The sequence below is a fragment of the Saccopteryx bilineata genome, chromosome 5 (assembly GCF_036850765.1).
Source record: "Saccopteryx bilineata isolate mSacBil1 chromosome 5, mSacBil1_pri_phased_curated, whole genome shotgun sequence".
NCBI classification, from domain to species: Eukaryota; Metazoa; Chordata; class Mammalia; order Chiroptera; family Emballonuridae; genus Saccopteryx; species Saccopteryx bilineata.
This window is the reverse complement of record NC_089494.1, coordinates 252934035-252955665: the sequence shown is the minus strand read 5'-3', so window position 1 is coordinate 252955665 and position 21631 is coordinate 252934035. Positions and strand designations below refer to the sequence as shown.

The 21631-nt window shown below is 42.9% G+C and overlaps 2 protein-coding genes across 12 annotated transcripts in view; one reads left to right on the top strand and one right to left on the bottom strand.

Annotated features, from left to right (window-relative positions):
• Positions 1 to 1744: 1744 nt before the first annotated feature.
• PACRGL (parkin coregulated like) lies at positions 1745 to 21604 on the top strand. 8 transcript variants are annotated; one of them, XM_066280670.1, is made up of 11 exons: positions 1745 to 1878; positions 3077 to 3104; positions 3208 to 3275; positions 3409 to 3560; positions 6897 to 6964; positions 8544 to 8634; positions 10074 to 10208; positions 10637 to 10744; positions 12011 to 12091; positions 14710 to 14909; positions 15500 to 16076. In XM_066280670.1, the coding sequence occupies exons 3-10, from the start codon at positions 3224 to 3226 to the stop codon at positions 14764 to 14766; spliced, it is 744 nt and encodes a 247-aa protein (XP_066136767.1). In that variant the 5' UTR covers positions 1745 to 1878; positions 3077 to 3104; positions 3208 to 3223; the 3' UTR covers positions 14767 to 14909; positions 15500 to 16076. The 8 variants fall into 8 exon arrangements, with proteins under 8 accessions (XP_066136767.1, XP_066136766.1, XP_066136763.1 ...); XM_066280669.1 differs by lacking the exons at positions 14710 to 14909; positions 15500 to 16076 and adding an exon at positions 20646 to 21604; XM_066280666.1 differs by lacking the exon at positions 3077 to 3104 and having other exon boundaries at positions 1753 to 1878; positions 14710 to 14829.
• The window catches only part of KCNIP4 (potassium voltage-gated channel interacting protein 4), a 1009396-nt gene continuing 1003842 nt past the window's right edge, over positions 16078 to 21631 (bottom strand). For all 4 annotated transcript variants that reach the window (XM_066280672.1, XM_066280675.1, XM_066280674.1 and 1 more), the window contains 2 exons: positions 20575 to 20637; positions 16078 to 17517 (listed from right to left, as the gene is read on the bottom strand). In XM_066280672.1, coding sequence (XP_066136769.1) covers positions 17470 to 17517; positions 20575 to 20637 — 111 coding nt within the window. In that variant the 3' untranslated portion in view covers positions 16078 to 17469. The remainder of the gene's footprint in view (positions 17518 to 20574; positions 20638 to 21631) is intronic.

Genomic DNA, 21631 nt, shown 5'->3' with positions numbered 1-21631 from the left:
ATTAATCAAAGGCTAATATAGAACCTGAGATTCCACTCCTTTACTCCTAAATTGGCCATGAAGAACAGAACTGTGACCTTCATTTAGGTCAACTTCAACTGGATGTCTCACAGGCTTCTCAAACTAGTACGCCTGAGGAAAGTATCCAGCGTGACCACATAGTATTCAGACAGAGTCACAATACCAATGCATCTGTTTCTTTATTTTTTAAATGAAGATAAGCTAGGTGCTGCCAAGTCTGCCACTGGCGATGCTAGGAGTGAGGAGAAGGGCAAAGAGACATAATAAATCCTGAAGAAGCTGGAGAAGAGGCTAAGAAGGTGAAAGTAGCTAAAAATAGCTACTTTTTTTCTCTTTTGCTTTTTAAAAAACTTTGTTAAATTAAACATGCACTGTGCTAGATATTGAGGATAGAAAAGTGATGGAGACAATTTCAGTCTAGTGGGGAAGACTGGTAAATACAGTATAATGAATCTTTAAAGTTAAGATAGACTTGTCCACAAGGTTCACAAACCATTAGAGACATTACAGAATCTATTCGTTCATTTCATTTATTCAGAGAGCATTTCTTGAGTCCTCACTTCATTGTGCTAAAAGCAGCCTAATGAAGGTGCTTCCGGGGTAGCAACTCCGGTAGCAAAGATGGAGCTACAAGGACAGGAGAGATTACATCACCTGGGGTATTCAGATAATGCCAATTGTATAGTTCTCTGTTACCTGAACAAAAGTTTAGATTGGTAACAGAAGAGGATTCTAGAAAGGAATGCAGGGGACAGGTCTGAAGGAGCGTGGGCTATTTACTATGCCATCCCAAATTGTTTCTGGTGGGATCACAAGGGGACACACATTTTTCTGCAGCATCAGTTTTATTAAAGTTATCTGGTGTGCAAATGCACACACTTTTCATTATTAAAATATGGATGTATTATAAGGTGACCAATCGTTCTCCTTTAGGGAGGACAATCCTTCTTTTGTAAGTTTCATCCTGTATCAAAAAGTGTCCTCCTCTTTGATATTGGAAGACTAATCTGTAATGTCCGTACTCAGTCAATGCAGTTGATCCACTGTGTGTGATATGATGTATTTGTATGTAAATGAGTACTTTTTTCCTTACAATTCTTATTAAAAATTAACAGGCATGTAAGCATAATTACAATATAAAATATCACTTATATTTTATTGTGCATTTATCATATTATACATACTGCATTATTGTTGTAATGAATAAAATGTTTCATTTACCATATTGTTTTCTTCCATTTATTTTTGTCCTTTTCATTGGAAAAAAAGTTGGTCACCTTACGTATTATGTAATTGATGCAATGGCGTATGAATCAGTAAGCTAGGCCAGGAAGCCGAAATTTGGCTCTCTCCTGAAGACTCTGGGGCTGGAGTTCCCGGTCCTCAGCCCTCAGGCGTGCTGGGGCCCGATAGCTGAAGCACAAAGAGCATTTCAAGTGTGTCAGAAGTTTCAGAGTTAAGCACACGGACTGGGAAGAGGCTGCGATGCAGGGAACTAGGAGCCTGTGCTCGCCTGGGCTCTCTGGACCTCTCATTTCCAAAAGACCCTCTACCAGGTGCCTCCTAGCGACCAAGTCTGGTTCAGGAACAACCCCTTCCACTTCAGGCGCCTAGTTGCCAGGACAACCCTCTTCCGCCGGCGCATGTGCGGCCTCCCTGTTATTGGTTTAGAGGTCGCAACGTGCGTCTGACGTCAATACGCGGCGCCGCCAGAGCCCGGGACCACACGAATTCTGTCTTTCCGCCGAGCCTCGGCGCTGGCTCGCGGGACTCTTGGCTGTTGGCTGGTCGGGCGCCGGCCAGACGCCCTATCTGGGGTGGCGGCTGGTGTGCGGGTCGCAGCGAGGGAGAGGCGCGGTAGGAACGAGTTCCCTAATCTGTGGGCTGCGGTTGGGAGGGTTCCGCGGCGTCGTCCGCGCCTTCTCGGCCTCGCTGGCTTCCTCGCTGTCCTGTTGCTAGGGTTGCCGGAACACGTTGCTAAGGACCGCGGTGTTGCTGTGAGCCAAAAGCACGCCCTTTTTTCTTTCCGGGGTTGGACTCTGACCCAGGATAGCCTTCATTCGCTTTCGTTGAAACCGGTCGCCTTAATAAACCTATTTTTTTATCCATCTCTCGCCCCGCCCCAACATACTCTCATTTTCCAACTTTGACAACACTCCAGTCCTGGACTAGTCTTAGGTATTAAGAAATATATGGCATCGGAGGGAGAGTGGTTAGGAAAATGGAAAGCAAATTTTAAAACTCTTTAATACTGATTGGTCCTTTTGGGTTTACTTTATGGTAAAAGGGGACTGGGATAGGTGGATTTTGGACTCTGTCGCTGGCTTTTGAAATTTGAAGGAACTTCAGAGATGGAGCATGGCTCCTTTAGTGGGATTCCTGATGCACTTTTGGAAGTTTCTAAACACCGGATTAGAGAGTAGGAAATAAGGTGACCAATTTAATAGATTACGAAATCAAACATTAGCGAGGTTAAATAATTTGCCCGTGTTCATAAACCTCATGACTGGAAGAGATGAGATACTGACCCAGATCTGAGCCTAGAGCACTTTCTACCTCCTCACACCATGTTGAACACGTCTGTTGGGTTGAGTATAGGAAGAGGAAATGGCAATGATTAAAGGTTTTTAGCCTGATAGACCCGAAAACTGGTGGTACCTCGAATTAATAAGGGATTCATAACTTTGGTGTGAAAACCTCTGTTTTGGTTACGTTTGATATAAGGAGCTTGAAGTACAGTGAATTAAAGAGTTCATTACATCACTGGGAAAGTAGGATTTGATATGCAAATACTGATATTTGGAGATTTGGAAGTAGAGAGGCCCGAGAAGATGGAGATCAGAGGGGATTTGCCAAACACTCCTTTCAAAAATCTAGTCCATGTGTTCTGCATATAACCAGAAGATTGCAATTGAACATTTAACCGTGTATCTTGATAATTTGAATGAAAAAAGTTAGCTTTTATACATTTTATTTTCTTAATACTTGTTTAATTGGCTGTTACTAATATTGTTGAAATTGATATAATTTTATATTTTCTCATTACTCTTTTAAGGTATTTTGCTCCATACCACACCTTTTTTGTGAGTCTTTCACTATTTTGTACTCTGTTCTGTTTTGGTCTTTATATTGTTAGTGAATTTCCCTCTTTAAAAAATCTTGAAATCAAGTTTCATGTAACTGCAGGTGCAAAGGGGAAGCAATGCAGAAATCAGAATGCCATGGAGACATACAGTTGAGAAACAGAGTGACAGGTACCAAACATTGCTTTTTAAATGAAGAGGTGAACTTTATTAATGACACATTGTTATCCACACGAATATGGGGTGAGCTTTATTGTTTTCACCTCTTTTCCGATTTTCTGGGTTTGTTTTTTTCTTTTTCTAGGTAATTGTCAAAGGACAGAATCAAGTCCACAAATAAAACATAGGACTACAGTTCAACGAAGCAAATCCTCATCGTCAACCAGTTCTCCAGAGTCTGCAATAAAAGTCCATCCTCGACCAAGCGATAAACTTAACCCTAAAACAATTAACCCGGTAGGTACAGAAGAGAGTTCTGACTCTGTAGATGTTTCCAAGGAACATGAACTTAGCACACTGTTGAACCGTTCGAACTCTGCCGTAAGTCTTTCTTGTTAGTTTTGAGGTAGTGATGATGCAAGGGCATGTGTTAATGGTGATGACAGACGGTGATGATGTGGGCGTGAGCGAAGGTGAGGAGGTGTCAGTAGGTAGTAACCAGTTTTGGTATATCCTGGCTCATTCGTGGACACTCACTGTAGAATAGAATAAATTGCACATCAGCTTTCCTTGTTGTTTATTATGGCTATTGGATTTCCTGATGTCAATGAATACACTTGTATTTAATTGCCATAGGATGAATTACATGCCTCCATCGTAGCATAAAGGTCTTTGACCATTTTTGAGATCTATAAATTTGCTCCACCGGAAGTCCTATAGTACTAGCCTCCTGTGCCTTTTCACAGCACCTTAATCAGATTTAACAAACCTGAGATTTCAGCACCTGCTTGTTCGTAATTACTTTTAGATGAGTTAGTTACTGAAAAGTGAACACACCTGTGCAACAACACCAGGTGGTATTTGGCCCAACCTTGCATAGGGTAAGATGATAGTGCTTTCAGCCCTTGAAAGAGATTATGAGAATAGCTGATACTCTGATTTTGATGGCGGTGAGATATGGCAGATACTTAAGCAAGGATACTATGATCTACCCTAGTGAAACCCGAAAACCAAGCCCGACTCAGGGACGCATCATTCCCAATGCCAATAAAGAGACGCGAGGACTGAGTGGGTATAAGGTGTGTCTTTCATTTCGCCTTGCAGCAACTTCAGAAGTCAGGTGACTCCTATCCAAAAGAACTGCCTTCATGCTCTCCTGGTGCTGCTGGTTTTTATAGGGTTCAGGGGCTGTTAGTAACGGTGTCAGGGGCAAAAGGAAAAAGTTCCTGCGGTTAGTCACGTAGCAGTGTGCGGGAGGTGGGAGGCCGCGTTGCAGGAATGTCTCCTCTGCAAGTTCTGACATAGCACAGGCCTAGTCAGCATGGTCCTATCCGGTGTCCTTGGTACATCTTCAAGGCAGCCAGTCACGATGCCTCTGGGGACCTAAGCCAGAGAACTCCCTGTATTTCTTAGGCAACAAAGTGAAGACTGAGGTTTGTGAGCTAATTTTGCAGTTATCTACAGTGCCTTAACTCCTGCAGGAAGTTCTGTGACTCAGCCCTTATAAGAAAGTATTGTAATTTAATCCCTTCCACAGGGGCACAGGACACTGACGGATAGAGAAAAGAAACACGAAAGTAGTTTATCTCTGTTCCTTCTTTCTGTGACCTACAGTGTCAAGAGCAGTGAAATCCTGCAGTGTGCCTGGTACTGTTTGTTCTTGCTTCCTTTCGCCATATTAATTGGAAGGATTTGCAGATGTAATTTGTCCTAAATTTTCCCCCCAATATAAACAATTTTTTTCAGTTAATTTCTTTATCTGATATGATTCTTGAAAACAATTTTAAAAAAATATTTTTCTTAGCAGGAATTATAACTTGATGAATGAAATATTACTGTTGCTGTGAATAACTGCAGAACATGGATTGAGCTTCACAAACGAACCTTTTATTATATTTTATTTTAATGAAATTTAATATGGGTATTTTAACTCAAAACATGTGTTTTTCCAGGGGGAAAAGGGCTAATTCTAAACTTACACTTTTAAGCAAATTTTTAAATTACTGCATGTGATTAAAAAAAAATTTTAGCCAGTTATATATAGTAAGTTTCTACTTTGTAATTTAAACAACTGTTTCTTTTAATTATATTCAAAATACCATGTCATAAAATGTTTACTTTTGTGCCTTTAAGTCTGATAAGTTATGCTGAAACTATATATGCTGTGATTTAACTGTTATGATTGATCATCTCTTACATTGCCTTTGAAAGTAGGTCCAGAACTAATCCATTCTTAAGAAAATGTATGCCTGGGCCCTGGCCGGTTGGCTCAGTGATAGAGCGTCGGCCTGGTGTGCAGGAGTCCCGGGTTCAATTCCCGCCCAAGGCACACAGGAGAAGCGCCCATCTGCTTCTCCACCCCTTCCCCTCTCCTTCCTCTCTGTCTCTCTCTTCCCCTCCTGCAGCCAAGGCTCCATTGGAATAAAGTTTGCCCCGGCACTGAGGATGGCTCTGTGGCCTCCGCCTCAGGCACTAGAATGGCTCTGGTTGCAACAGAGCGATGCCCCAGATGGGCAGAGCATCACCCCCTGGTGGGCATGCTGGGTGGATTCCGGTCGGGCGCATGTGGGAGTCTGTCTGACTGCCTCCCCGTTTCTGGCTTCAGAAAAATACAAAAAAAAAAAAAAAAAAAAAAAAAAGAAAATGTATGCCTGACCAGGTGGTGGCGCAGTAGATAGAGTGTTGGGCTGGGACGCGGACGACCCAGATTCAAAACCCGAGGTTGCTAGCTTGAGTGCAGGCTTATCTGGTTTGAACAAGGCTAACCAGCTTGAGCCCAAGGTCACTGGCTTGAGCAAGGGGTTAGTCGGTCTGCTGTAGTAGACCCCTGGTCAAGGCACATATGAGAAAGCAGTCAATGAGCAACTAAGGGGCCGCAATGAAGAATTGATGCTTCTCATCTCTCTCCATTCTGGTCTGTCTGTTCCTATCTGTTCTTCTCTTTGTCTTTCTCTCTGTCTGTGTCAGAAAGAGAGAGAGAGAGAGAGAGAGGAGAGAGAAGAAGAGAAGAGAAGAAAATGTTATTTTAAAAAGTTAAAAAGATAAAGTGTAGCAAAACTGAAAGTTGTGTAGCAGACACACCTGGGCGTGTGTTTGTGGAGTCTTGTTCAATCTCCATCTCTATCACCCCTGCCCAATGGAAGCCTTTGATTTTTATAGGAGTATTAAAGCCAGTTTCCGAAAGGCCAGGTTCTCTGGCCAGCCACACCATGTGTATGTATCTGGAGGACAAGCAGGAAGTGTGCTGAAGGCTAAAAACAATATACTTAACACCTCTTCTCCATTTAGCTCTCACAGTGGGGAGGGGGTGGAAAGGTGTTATCTTATTGTATATCTGAATTTATCTGTATTATATTTATTTATGATATATATAATTTCAGGCACCTTCAAGCCTTCTGAAACAATTAGGGGTGAAAGGAAATACAAAGGTGTGTTTGTGACTGGTATTCAGTCCCGAGAGGACCGATGAATTGCTCAGTCGTGGTGCTGAGTGGATTGAGGCACTGGCAAACTGAGCGTGGCTTGAAAGTCAGGGTGTTCGTTTGCCTCTGACCTGGGCAAGATTAGACGTGATTACATACGACAAAGTGGAGGTGATAGTAATATTTACTGTATTCTGTCATTTTTTTTCAGTTCGGTGAGCAGTCACGAGCCCCTTCTGCATTTGCAGCTGTTTACTCTAAAGGAGGTATTCCTTGCAGGTAAAATCAATATGTTATAACTCACCATATTATTCAAAATAATTGAGTAAAATCAATACTGTATTTTGTTTAAATTATTGAAAGTTTTATTTATGAGGGAGGTTGAAATAAAGGTGACAAATTTGGACTGTTGGCTTGGTATTGATCCTAGGACACTGTTGAATAAAATGATTTTAATTTCACGATAGAATTACCAAAAGATCTTCAGTAAACCATCAAATAATTTAAGAAATTCATTAACCTAATTTCTAAAATAACATAAACATTCACTGGCTTGGGCAAGTTCCAAATAGTCCTATGTTAAAAAGTTGGCAATTTAATGAAATGTGGGTTTTTTTGAAACTATATTTTAAAAATATAAACTTTTAAAAATTTCAAAATTGTATTTGTTGAGATTATATTTCTTTATGGGAACATATGTCTGTTTTTGCTTACTTCTGCTATAATTCTGGCCACTTTTCTGGAGATAGAACTATTTTAAAGAAATATATGTTACCAATAGAGTGGTATCATCTTAAGATTTCACTTTTAAGAAACATTTATTTCTTCTAAGCATTATCTATTATCAACTCGCCTGTTCTAGTTGATAGAAAAGTTCAGTTTTATTGAGGAAAGAAGAATCACAACATCCATGTTTTTTAATATTTAATAAATTGGTTTTTAATGGTATTTTCAGATTTGGAGGGCTATGAGTAAAAAATAAGATCAAGAGGCATTCTTCAATTTATTGTTATTATATTTATATTTTGAATTTAAACGTTGTTAACGTTCTTAGACCTCCTTCCCCACGCAGAGCAATTTACTGTTGCTAAAAATGTAAAACAATGCTAATGGTACCTCTTGGTATTATGAAGACAACACTCATGAAGGAGGCGAGAAGTTGGGAACATTGGCAGAGAGTAGAGAAGTTCACTGTCGCCGTTGTGATGGTTCAGTGTGTCAGTCACACATCAGAACTCACCACATTGGACAGGTTCCGTAAGTGTAGTTTCTTGCATGTGAGTTGTGCCTCAGGAAAGGCCGTTTAAAACAAAGCAGCAGCAGCAACTTGAATTCAAGGGGCGACCACTTTGTTACCTACTTGGGCCATGTCACCTTTCTGGCCTCAGTTTTCTCTCTTTAGCACAGATAAAATCTGGCTTGCCCTCATGTCATCCATATTCAGATTTAATTATCTATATCTGAAAAACAATGTTTGTTGTAAAATAAATGAATGTTTCTAATCATCATATTTTGTTCGTATTTTTTATTTTCAGTAGATAATTTTGTTATAATTATGACTGACATGTTTCAACATTTGCATTGAGACTAACAGATAGCAACACGCTTGAGCTCCAGACTGTGGGCTTGGTAGATGCAGGCGGTTTAGTTTAGCAACAGTTTTGCTGAAAGGGTAAGAATTTGTAGGATAATAGACATTGCTTTATAAAATACCTTGTGATACGGTTTGAAGTCATGCTTTTTCTGCATGTTAACAGAATCATTCTAATATGCTCTAGAAAGAGGCTGAATGTGTCGGGTAATGACTGCTCAGTCTGTAATGACGCGCGGTTGTCGCTGACTGCTCCTGATGTTTTAGGCTGGACCACGGCTCCGTGAGACACAGGCTGCGGTGGGAGTGCGCCCCCGGAAAGCTCCCGTTTGACCCTCTTCTGATCACCTTAGCTGAGGTCGGTCGTGCTCCCTCTCAGCTCCGTGTGGATGGGGGCAACCTTTGAAAATTCCTTTAGCTCTTATTTTCTAACTCATCAGTACATTCATGCTTTACTTTTGAAATAAAAGCCAAATAATAGGCATTAAAACACTTGGCTTATGATTATTAGAAACTAATTAGCTCTATAAACATGAGATTAGTCTACACAGGGGTTTTTAGGTAAGTGGTTGAAATAGTCACACTTAACTCAAAATACAAAAGTACTTAAAATCATAACGTGGAGGAAGATTTTTGCTCAGCTAGTCACCTCAGGAGAACATCAGTGGTTTCAGTTGAAACCACACCAGGTAACAGTGAGTGGGTGGTGTATCTCAGTACAACTGTCCTGTTTAATGTGATGTGTTTCTTAGGAAACTGATATCAATTACCTAATTTTTTTTGTAGAATTCTTCATGATTTTGCCTTCTTGTACATTTCAAGTAGAGTATCATGGAGATGGTTTTATAGATTTTTTAAAAACTTTAGATCAATTCCTTTATATTATTTAACATGTGTCAGGAAAATAAATTGTAAAATCACAGTAAAGGTAAGGGTCCAGTAATTATGCATCATTAATTGGCTTATGAACATCATTTTAGACTGATTCATTGTCCTTTCAGTACTGTGCAAAATGTGTTTAGTGTCCCAGTGAGTATTTTTCTTCCTTTTTTCCTCTTTAGTTCTTATTTACCTTTACTCTTTTCTCACTTTCTTTCCTTTTTAAAGATATCCCTTTTTTACCTCACTTTTTTTCTTGTTTTTCATTTTTTCTTTATTTTTCTTTTTCCCCTCCCTCCCTTCTCTTCTTCCCTCTCTCCCTCTCTCCACCCTTCCCTTTCTCCCTCCTTCCTTCTCTCCTTCTCCTCTCTCTCCTTCTCTCCTTCTTTTCTCTCTCCTTTTCTCCTTCCCTTCCTCCTTCTCGCCCTCCCTCCCTCCCTCCTTCTCTTCCTCTCCCTATTTTCCTCTCTTCTTCTCTCTCTCCCTTCCTCCCTCCCTCCCTCCCTTCTTCTTTCCCTCCTTGCCTCCCTCCATTCTTCTCTCCCTCCCTCCTTCCCTCCCTCTCTCCCTCCCTCCCTCCCACTTTCCCTCCCTCTCTCCCTCCCTCCCTCCTTCCCTCCCTCCCTCCCTCCCTCCCTTCCTCTCTCCCTCTTTCCCTCCCTCCTTTCTTCCCTCCCTCCCTCCTTCTCTCCCCCCTCCCTCCCTCTTCCTATAGATAGAGATCCTTTCTGTCTCATGTATGTTTTTTATCTCACAATTTATCTGTTTAATTACAATTGTAATTATTGAAATTATATATCACAATTAGTAAAACAATAATAAAATTTGATTTTTCACTTACACTGGTAAGGATTCAATTTTTGTTATTAGCATAATGAAGTTGGAGTGAATCCTGTGTATTTTTTCTGTCTTCGTCAGGGTCTGAGAGAGACTAAACACCCGTACACCTTTGTTTCAAAGGAGGGTTTTAGAGAGTTGCTCTTGGTCGAAGGTGCTCGGGAAAAAGCCGTGCCTCTGCTTCCCCGACTGATTCCCGTGCTCAAGGCGGCTCTGGTATGTCCACCATTGTTTGGTGCATTTACGTCTGTTTTCCCAAATCATATGTGAATTAGCTTTGTACTATGAATTTGATACATATGCATAATGAGGTCAGTGTTATTGAGGGCCAGATGAGTACTTAGTTGACAACACCTTTAGAGGATGTATTGAGGATAAAATGGGACATTTTGAATAATTTAAGAAAGTCGTGAACCTCAAAGCAGTCTTTCTGCATTTGTGATGTATCTTAACATTTCAGTCAGGCTGAAAATTGTATGTTGCTTCTACGTGTCCTGCAATAAAGGTTATATTTTTTAAATTCTAGGTTCAGTTGATTGTCTTCTAATTTTGAATGTTCTATCTTATTTTCCCCCCCGGCTGGCTTTCTTTTTCTCTTCTTTTCCTTCGCACCCCCACACCCCTGACCAACCTACGCTCCGCAGGCACATTCGGATGATGACGTGTTTGAGAGAGGATTGAATGCCCTGGGCCAGTTAAGTGTCGTCGTCGGCCCTTCTCTAAATGACCATCTGAAACACCTGCTTACAAGTGTGAGTACTGAGATTAGACAGTGGTTGTGACTGTGTGTCCTGCTCTATCTGTGTCTCTTCATGACGTAATGGCTTCAAACGAGTCAGAACCTCAGAAAATCCTAATCAGAGTCATCCTAGTGGTTCATAGGTACTTTACTGATGGACAGTACACTCTCCGTTTAGTTTGCGGAGGGCACCTAATGAGCATGATGTAGTGTTGCCACGAGAGGCAAGCGGAGTTGAGTGCACACAAAGTAACGGCCAGTATGATGGTGTGGTGCTCGCGCTGATTAGCTATGCAGTGTCAGCAGAGCTTGTCCACCCTCTTGTGGAACTGTATGTCGCCACAGCCAGGTTTTTTAATCTTACCTCTTTCTTTGTTCTTTATTGTAAGTTTTTTAGTGAGTTGGTAAATAGCTCTGAGGATGAGACTTTCCTGTTGCATGTAGTTTAATCCTTATCACAAATATAAACCGGGACCCTGTGCAGGCCAGAAGCTCCAAGACCACCCTGAGGTTGAGCAGTTTGCTGATAGGACTCATTTTGCTCAGAAAATCGTATTGACTGTTAGTTTGTTACCGTGAAAGGACTCGCATTAAAATCAGCGGAGGAAGGAGATGCGTAGAGCAGGGTCCGGGGGAGGCCAGGTGTGGGCCGTGCATTCTCTCCTCTGCACCTGGCTCCCCCTGCAGTGAGGCCCGGTCCGGACACACCTGGGACGTGTGGTCTTGTAGTTCCGGTCTCTGGTCCGATTCCTCTGTCGCGGCACCGAGGGCTCCGTGTAGATGCTCTCTGTCGTCCCCTCCCACCCTCCCTGTCGGAAACACGTTTTAGAGGCTTAGCTTCCCATCGTTGTCCACATGCTCTTGCAAATTACAACATGGAAAAGTGTGCAATTCCATCGAGAACTTACGCCCGATACCACACTGGAGCAGGTATGGTAGGATTGTTATTAGAAATAATTAATTTTGTTCCCAACAAATAGTATCTATTATATATACCAGCGGTTCTCAACCTGTGGGTCGCAACCCCGGCGGGGGTCCAACGACCAAAACACAGGGGTCGCGACCCACAGGTTGAGAACCGCTGGTACATACATTTCAATGAGATGTTTCTTAAAGGAAGACTTGAAGTCTGAAACAAGTTGTGTTGCTTGTATACTTAGTACACAATGAAGTCTCAATGATACTGTTTTTAATTAGCCTATTTCTTAGTGAAGTTTTACTTACAGTGAGTATTGCTACTTTTTCAAATCATTTTATTCCCCCAATTTTATTTTCACAGCTTTCTAAGAGACTAAGGGACAAGAAGTTCAAAGAGCCAATCACCAGTGCATTACAGAAGCTAGAGCAGCATGGCGGAGCTGTGAGTACGCCCTCCTTAGATCGTGACTGTGTTTCTCCACTCTCACTGTGCTAGCAAAGGCCCGCGGGCGCTTGCGGGAGGTTCTAGCAGAGGCGCGCAGCTCACGTACACCCTTGCCTGAAGAGCAGTCCTCCTCTCTGTTGGGGAGGGTCACCCTCTTGAACCTACCACGCAGGGAGCGGGAGGAGGAAGGGGAGCGGACCCAGCCAGCCAGGGGAGCCGATCCACCCAGGCCGTCAGTGGGGTCACAGATGTTGCAGCCAGCTCACCCTCGCATCCACTGTTGGTCATCTGGCAGAACTGACTGTAGTAGACCTCATTTCAGCCCCACGTAGCCACGTGGAGGTGCCGTCCCTGTCCCATTCAGAGCTCAGGGTCTGCCCTGCAAGGCCGCGCAGTCTGAAGCACCGGGCTCCGTCCCAGGCGCCTGAGCAGGGCCTGGGTGCCCTCGTGTGTGGCTCCCCATGCGGCCCGGCGCTCCAGGGCTTTTCCTTCCATTTAGATGTTTGGCTTTGACCATTAAAGGGTCAGGAAACAGAAGGATTGATGTAGAGAGCTCATGGAAGAAAGAGGACTTTTTCTTTCATGTGCCATCTTTTCTGTCCAAAAAATTTATAGTTTGCTTGTAATCAAAGATTGACGTGAGATTCCCAGATGGCTTTGGAGTTGTGCCTGGAAGTGTGGCTTTGGAGTTGTGCCTGGAAGTGTGCCTTCGCGAACAGGAGCGTGAGGCCTGCGCGGGGTGGCTCAGTTCAGTATTTTAACTTGCAAGAAAGTTCAAGAATGGGGGCGATGTCACTAATCGTAATGTCAGCTAGGTTGAGCTTTCATCTTCTGAAAGGAGTGTTCAGATAATCTAGTCTTAGGAATATTTCCATAAGGCAGTGTTCCCATCTTGTTTTGGAGCTAATATTTAATTAGATCTCATAATGCAGTTGCCTGTGATTAACTTAACATTGCAAAACTTGGTTTATTCTCGGTATGTTCAAAAGGAATTATTTATAAAGAAATTTGGGTCTCATATACTGTTTTAAAAATGGCAGATGTTTTAATTTAAGCTTTGCCCAAATCGCCCAATTTGACCCCTTTCAATGACTTTAAATCGATGACATTCTTTGCACAATGAATGCCTCAGAGTTTATGAAGAAGTAATTCCCGAGGCGCTAGATAGCGGGTTTCTTTGTAGTGCGTGGGTCTTCGTAGAGGATTAGCATTCAGACCCCTCGGGGCGATGTCCAGAACCATCCCCTGCCAACCCAGTGCCCCTTCTCAGCAGAGAGAAAGTTCTTCTTGCTTCCAGCTCTGAGAACTGGAAGTCAAAATGATCCCTGTGAAATACAAGGAAAAAGATGCCTAATAATGATGGCACAGCCTTTCAGTCGGAAACTTCCCGGTGGTTTTCAGCGTCCTGTGGGCTGGTGTGGGACGTGGGCAGCTAGAGAGGGGTCGGCCCAGTATGCTCGAGTTCATGGGTGTGCGTGCAAAGGAGGGGATAGCTGGTGCGTAAAGTTTATTGTAAATAGCCAGAGAATTGGGGGGGGGGGGCGATACTGAGAGTGTAGTCGACCAGTCCAGGGTCTCACAGATAAGCAAGCAAGGGAGTTCCTCTGTTGCTGCTCGGTCTCATTGGTTTTGGATCAAGCTAATACAGAATTTAAAAAGATTTTGAAATCATAAGGCTGTTAAGTTTTTGTTTCTTTAGACTTTTTCTCTCCTAATATCTTTCATAGTATTTTACTAATACTTGAGTAATTGCAATATGTCAGTTATTGCAATTAGTTATTATTACATAGCATGTTATTACATATCAAAGACTTTCCCTTGGCTTAATTATTATTGTGTTTGTTTTGGATACTTTGTAATCCTTCATGGAATCCATGAATGTTCTTCTTTCCCTTCTAAAATGGAAATGTTTACATTTCTCCCTTTCTTTTAGATATTCAGGGATGACTCTTTAACCAGAATCTTCTCAGTGCTGTAGTTTCTCGTTCCTGGGGCCGCAGGAACACAGTGATGGGAGACTCGGCTGCTGGGGAGACAGCAGCAGTTACGGGCAGTCCGTGTCCTTTCCTAGAACTAATCTGTTCACAGCCGGCCTGGAACTGGAGTTGGTTCATTCTGAGCTTGGCTTATACTTTTTCTCAGTGACACGCACATTTGTCTTGGGTACATACTTAAACACACCCCGATCTTTATTGAGCATGTGGGAACGTATTACATGCTGGACGATTTATATTGAATACTGTTTAGACATTAAACTCATTTAATCTTGACTACGGCCCTCAAAGGGAGGTTTTGTTGTCTTCCCCGTTTAAAGATCTAGAAACTGCCACACAGAGGCATAGTCACCCTGGATCTGACAGGGAAGTGACTGGCGGAAGCTGGATTCAAATACTGGTCGTCTGATTCCTAACTACTTGTCTAGTTAAATAGTTTTTAGAAACAGCAAGAGATAGCCTATGTTTGATTTAACTCAGAGAAAAGTTTGACTTCATTATTCTGCTCTTACCCATTTTATTTGTTTTGAGCTTTGGACACCTTTTCAAGCATGCTTTTGCGAATGTAATGGCTGTTAGGGAGCCCTGCCTGATCCTGACGAGGCTCTTTGTTGTTGACAGGGGAGTCTTGTCATCATCAAAGCCAAAATTCCCACGTACTGCTCCATCTGCTCCTGAAGAAGGGAGCCGACAACAGTCTTACTTCCTGGAGACAGGTGTTAAATGCTGACGCTGACCTTGGTACCGTGGAACCTTTTCAGATTCACTTCAGTTTATTCTTCTGTAAATCACAGCCACTATTCATTATTTATTAGTTTAAGGTGAATATACACAATTCTACTGAATCAGTGAGTTATTCAACAACAAAAAAGAATGGTTAATAATGGAAAGCGATATTTAATGGTTCTATAATAGGACAGTTTTGTGGGGTTTTATTTCTATGATTTGTATGAACAACCATTATTGGGTTTACAGTAGATGTGTTTATATTTATTTTCTAAAGCCTTTTATTTATAGCATTCCTTTTGCAACCAGTTTGTAAATTTTTCCATTTCTGGATTTTATATTTATCAAGGCTATGGAAATTTAAAATAGTGGACATTTGTGAATTCACTGTTTGAAAATATGTATTTTATAATGTAGAATGCTTGGGAAAATTTCTTTCCTGAGTATTCTACTGTAAGAATTTTTAAAATGTAAATTCTTTCTAAGTGTGTTGTTTATTACAACTCCTTAAAACTGCCTAAACTTTAGAGCTAATTGTATATAAGTAAATGTTATTTTTGTATTTATAGTCTGAATTCAGTACATGAAGAGATTCAGAAATTAAAATGTTAAACTTTTATGTATTCAGTGATTATGTTGTGCTTATGGTGAACAATTAAATGTAAAAAGCTTTTAAAATTCACAGGCATCATTCTGAGGGTCGATGGAGTAGAGGCTGACTCTGGATCCTTCTACAAGAGGAAGGAGTAGAGGAGAAATAGGAAACAAGAGTAGGATCTTGAACCTGAAGGGCAGGAAGAGAGCCCATAAAAACTCGAGTAGTCCCCCCAGGTCCAGCAGCCTGATGCGTTTGGAAGGATGGACAGGGGGCTGTTAGGTGGAGGCAGCAGTGATCCACTGCAGAGCATCGGTACCACGCTTTCTGGGCTCCTGCTCCAGGGTCTGCAGTGGCCTCTGCACTCTGACTTGGCCTTACAGCTGTCATTGAACAGAACACCACTCATTTCTGAAGCGTCGTGATTGCGGGAGCGGTCCTCCTTCTGATCTGTGCGCTCCCGGGGTCCTGCCTGGCGTCCTTCCTCCGCGGTCTCACTCACCGCACCCTCAGGTCGTGTCCGCGCCGCCTGCCCCTCGCCTCGCTTTTGCTCCGCTGCACCCAGCACCACCCAGGGCAAAGACATCTGCCAGCTCGAAAATGCCATGAGGGAAAATATTCTCAATCTAGTCACTATAACACTTGGAATAAAGAGCTGTAAGATACAGTAGAGTAATAAACATTTTATTCGCTTTTATTTTTTCTTTTTGAAATACAAAATGTGCACATTGAGTTTACACAAACACGCGATGGCAGATTCCAGTGTACATGTATTGTACTACTCTCAATCCCTACACTGGTGATGGCAGGGCAGCTGTCACATCCTACCTCTACACCAGAATAGACACCTGATTTATTGTTGCAAAGACAGCGCCTCCTACTGCAGCCTCCTGGTCTTTGTGACATTTCTGCAAAACAGGGAAGGTGTGTGTATCTTCAGTAATGTGGCAAATTGACAATTTTGGCTGAAGAGCGTTAAAAAGAATCAATTATTGGAGCGTTATGATAAGCTAAGTCGTAATACAGTCCAGATGAGTTGCTCAGCACTTCTATTCATTGTCAACTGCATTTTGGTGTTGGCGTTCTCGCTATAATGGGATCCACGGGCACTTTCAAAGTGATGTCTGCTTGCTGTTGGTTCCTAGCACACACTGGGGTAGTCGGGGTTTCTTTGTCCCCGATGGCATGTTATAGAAAGGTGCGCGAGGGAGTCGGGGAAGGGGCACAGTACGCTTTCGAGTCTGTTAGAAATTACTTCTCATTAAGCAGTACCGAGCACTGGAGCACAGAATTCCAGACGCTTTGCATATGCCTGTAAACAGCCGCACTGTTGCACACCTTCCTGGACTTCACTTAATGACGGTAGAAAACAGTCCACCTGTAAGATTGCACAAATCCAGAATTACATAATCATCATGTAGGCCTTGGCTGTAATACGTATTTATGGAAAATTATGAAATGCTTATTAAATAAGCTATTAGGCATAGGCTGCCATCTGGTGATAAACTAATTTGTTTCATATTATTTTAAAAGTGCCAGATAAGTGAATGTCTTCAACAGTTGGCAGCAAATCCATAGAAACTGGGACGATGGATTTGCTGTCTTAAATTGTGGTACTCTTGCTTACTTAAAGCAAAGTTAACAAATTAATTTCCAGAAATTAAGTGCAGATGCCAATATTTTAGAAAACCATTTAAAATCTTGGGGTTGAATACATACAAATGAGTAGCAAAAGAAAAATTTTTGTTTTCACTGAAAATATGAAAATCTCAATAATCCCATGGCTCAAGTATCGATAAAACTATATGCCCATTTCTATTACTTTTGAACACTCACAGGGTGGGAAATGACTTAGACTATCCCATGAACTCATGGCATTATGAAAAGGATGCAATTTAAAAGTGGACAACTCAAATCTTTTGGGGATTGCTTCATATTAGAACAAAGCTGATTTGCATAATACGCCTCAGTGTAAAGCTGAGCAATCTATGCTAAAAGTGGTAGCTCCAACTTGAAGTGTGGTGGAATAGGTCACATTGTCTGAGGCCGGATTGGACAAGTTAGATCACATTTTCAAAGAGCTGCATGGAGCGCATGATGTTTTCATCCTGTAAGGGAGAAACAGTGGAATTAATTTATTTTCAAGGGAAAGAATAGTAAAACTTAGCATCATCGATAGGCTCTATGACTAAGAAAAGGATATGTAAGGAAACCAATTGTACCGTAAGCTGACACAGAGTTAAGTTCCTAGAGCTTCCCAACACTATCACAAAACGATGTTGAATAAGCCCCAGCATTGAACGAAATGACGTTAAATGAACGACACTAAACAAAATGATGCTGTTCCAGGAGCTACTGCATATTATTTCTCTACTGCCTTTTCCCACAATCACCTACAGCCAAAGGAGCAGTTTCAGAGCCAGAAGCGGTGCTTCCCCTGCCTGCTCGCCCAATCGCAAGAAGTAGACTCCTTGTGCCTAACTGCCCGCTATCGCTATCGGTAGAGGTAGCTCCTTCCCCAGCCTACTTGCCCACGTCTCCAGAAGTAGCGCCTTCCCCTAACTACTCGCCCGCCATCTCCAGAAGCAGCTCCTTCCCCAGCCCACTTTGTCCACCATCTCCAGAAGCAGCTCCTTCCCCAGCCTACTCGCCCACCATCTCCAGAAGCAGTCCTTCCCCAGCTCACTTTGCCCGCCATCTCCAGAAGTAGCTGCTTCCCCAGCCTACTCTCCCGCCATCTCCAGAAGCAGCTCCTTCCCCAGCCTACTTGCCCACGTCTCCAGAAGCAGCTCCTTCCCCAGCCCACTCTGCCCACCATCTCCAGAAGCAGCTCCTTCCCCAGCCTACTCGCCCACCATCTCCAGAAGCAGCTCCTTCCCCAGCCTACTTGCCCACGTCTCCAGAAGCAGCTCCTTCCCAGCCCACTCTGCCCACCATCTCCAGAAGCAGCTCCTTCCCCAGCCTACTCGCCCACCATCTCCAGAAGCAGCTCCTTCCCCAGCCTACTTGCCCACCATCTCCAGAAGCAGCTCCTTCCCCAGCCTACTTGCCCATGTCTCCAGAAGTAGCTGCTTCCCCTAACTACTTGCCCACCATCTCCAGAAGCAGCTCCTTCCCCAGCCTACTTGCCCACGTCTCCAGAAGCAGCTCCTTCCCCAGCCTACTTGCCCACGTCTCCAGAAGCAGCTCCTTCCCCAGGCCACTTTGCTCACATCTCCGGAAGCAGCTCCTTCCCCAGCCTACTTACCCACGTCTCCAGAAGCAGCTCCTTCCCCAGCCTATTTGCCCACATCTCCAGAAGCAGCTCCTTCCCCAGCTCACTTTGCCCACATCTCCAGAAGCAGCTCCTTCCCCTAACTACTGGCCCGTCTTTGCCAGGTGTAGCTCCTTAGCTCCTTTCCCTGCATGTTGGCCTGCTATCGCGAGATTAAAACTACACAGTACTTCCCTGGCTGCTCACCCAGCGATCGCGAGATGTGGCTCGTTGCCCTGCCCGGTCTCTGGCAGGCCCCGTGAAACTAAATAAAGGGAAATGAGACACCAGCCTATGGCTCTGGACATGTTTTTGGTCTGACCGAACCCAGTGTGATCCTGCAGGGCCTGGCCGCCTGCATTCCCCACTTGTAAACAGCAGTCTGTCCATGCTCCATAGACAACTGGACAGTTTATTTTAGGTTTTGTCGAGTCTACCAAGTTTTAAACCTTTCATTTAAATCTTACTCGGTGTCAATACAGGATATTTCCCAAATCATAATGCCAGAATGGAAGCTGGAGAGTCAAAGAGGGTAGTTAGACAAAGTGAGGAAATGCACATTTTGATATTGGCAGGGGATCACAAACGTAGAAGAAAACAGGGTTTGGGTGTGAGTTAAGAGCCAATTTCATGAGAACTTGGAGGTTGGGGCTTTAGAACGTGTTTGCAGCAATTTCATCTTTTTTCTGGATGCATTAAGGCTAAATCTGTGTGGCCTTTAGGAGCCTTTAAAAATGAATGACCTCTTGCCTGACTTGTGGTGGTGCAGTGGATCAAGAGTCAACCAGAGTGCTGAGGTCTGTAGTTTGAAACCCCAGGCTTGCTGGATCAAGACACATACGAGAAATAACTACTACAAGTTGATGCTTTGCGCTCTTCCCTCTTTCTCTCTCTCCTCTACTCTAAAATCAGTAAATGAAATCTTGAAAACAAAAATGAATGGTCTCAATGCCAGAGAAAGAACTGGTTTGCAGAAAACCATTGCTAGGTGGCCTTGTTCGGTTTAGCATATTCATTAGGAACATAAGGGACAGACTTTGGGGATAATACGGGAACTTGGAGATGGCATGCGAAGGGCACAGGGAGCTTTTTCTAGTAATGGTAAGGGCAGCTGAACTAATGATGAATCCCACTCCTAGAAGCCCAGTCACAACAGGGGCAGTAAGCAGGTAGATGCCATCAAATTAATTCTCTCAGAGACCACCGGTGCCAACTAGCACTTTGGAAACGAGCAGGCACCAGGAAAGGGGAAGTATATCAATTTATAAATAGGAGCATAGCCAAAGCACCAAAAAACTTTTCTGTCTACATTTATTTTTCAATTCTTAATCGTGGTTCTAGCCACACATCAAGTCAAATAAATCTAGATAAACTAAAGCTGCTCCCCCGCCAGGTGACAGAGAACTGGCTGGATCTCTCCCCTGAAAGAATTTACTGCTCTTTATTTTTTTGTGACTGAAGACCATTACTGCTTCAGCCAAAAAGCCATTTCTTGTCCACATTCATTAAAGCAATGATGGTTCTCTTAGAAATTGGCGATAAGCTTGGCCGGTGATGAGTACTTAGCTGTACTAGGATACACAATATACACGTTATAGGCTACGTCGAGGCAAAGATCGATTTAAATCTCACGTGTTTTATTCTCTCAAGGATTTAGGGGACAAAAACTCTGTGTGCAACGTTTGCATTTCCAGGGCTTACCTACATAGCTGTAGGCACTCTACAAATGCTGACTAACTGAATTTAGAAATTGGTGCTTGTTTCAGAGTGGTGGGCTTATCTCCGCGATGTTAAAGCGGTAAACTTAGACACACGGCCCTTAGCTTTGCTCACGTCAGGGCGGCTGGCTGGCAATACTCAGTCTGACTGCTCTGATAGCAAAGAGGATGGTTCCTTCACTACTGTTACTTACTTTTTGGCAACTCTCGATGAACTCATCTATAGTAACAACTCCATCTTTATTTTTGTCCATTTTCTGTTTAGGAAGAAAAGAACAAAAAGCTTTTTTCAGACTTACCCCGCAATATCCTTGCTCCTGACCTGAATGAGCTGAAGCTGATTAAAAAAAAAAAAAAGAAGAAGAAGAAGAAGAAGAAGCAAGCAAGCCCACTGCTTGTTTAATGGGAAGAACCTGCTTAAGAACAGGAACTAGTGCCTGACCAGGCGGTGGCGCAGTGGACAGAGTCAGCCTGAGACACTGGGAACCCAGGTTCAAACCCGAGGTTGCTGGCTTTAGCGTGTGGTCCATCCTGCTTGAGAATGGGATCATAGACATGCCCCCACGGTGGCTGGCTTGAAGCCCAAGGTCACCGACTTGAGCAAGGGGCTAGACTGCAGCCCCCAGGTCAAGGCACATATGAGAAATCAATCAGTTGAACAACAAATATGCCACAACAACGAGTTGATGCTTCTCATCTCTCTCTGTCTGTCCCTATCTATCTATCTCTCTCTCTCTCCCTCTCTCTCTCTCTCTCTTAAAAAAAGAACAGGAACTAGAAATTCCTAATAGGAATCAGCTGGATAGGAATCACCATCTGGCTGAGGGCTGACCCTCATCAGGAGAATATGGTGAAGATAGAGACACGGATCTGGGTAAAATTCTGCCCCCTAGCTATGCCAGAGCTCGGGTAGTTTGCTGAAACTTTCAGAGCCTTTGTTTTCTGTAACATGAGGCTAATGAGGATTCATAACCTCACAGGGTTCTTTTGAGAACTAAATGAAAAAAAAGAAAAAAAGGAAACATGGCTACTGCTTGGTGTTCTATTTAGGGTATCATAAATTTTCAGTAAGTGTAGTTATCAACATTATTATAAATTCAAAACCAAAATTATTAAATTGGTAGGATGGTGAATATTTATTGTTTTGTTCCTTTTAGGAAATATCTTTTCCTTTACATTCTTTTGAATCATCATGATACTTAGAAAACAGAAAATTTCCTCTTAATTTTTCTTCTCTGACTTCTATTTTCA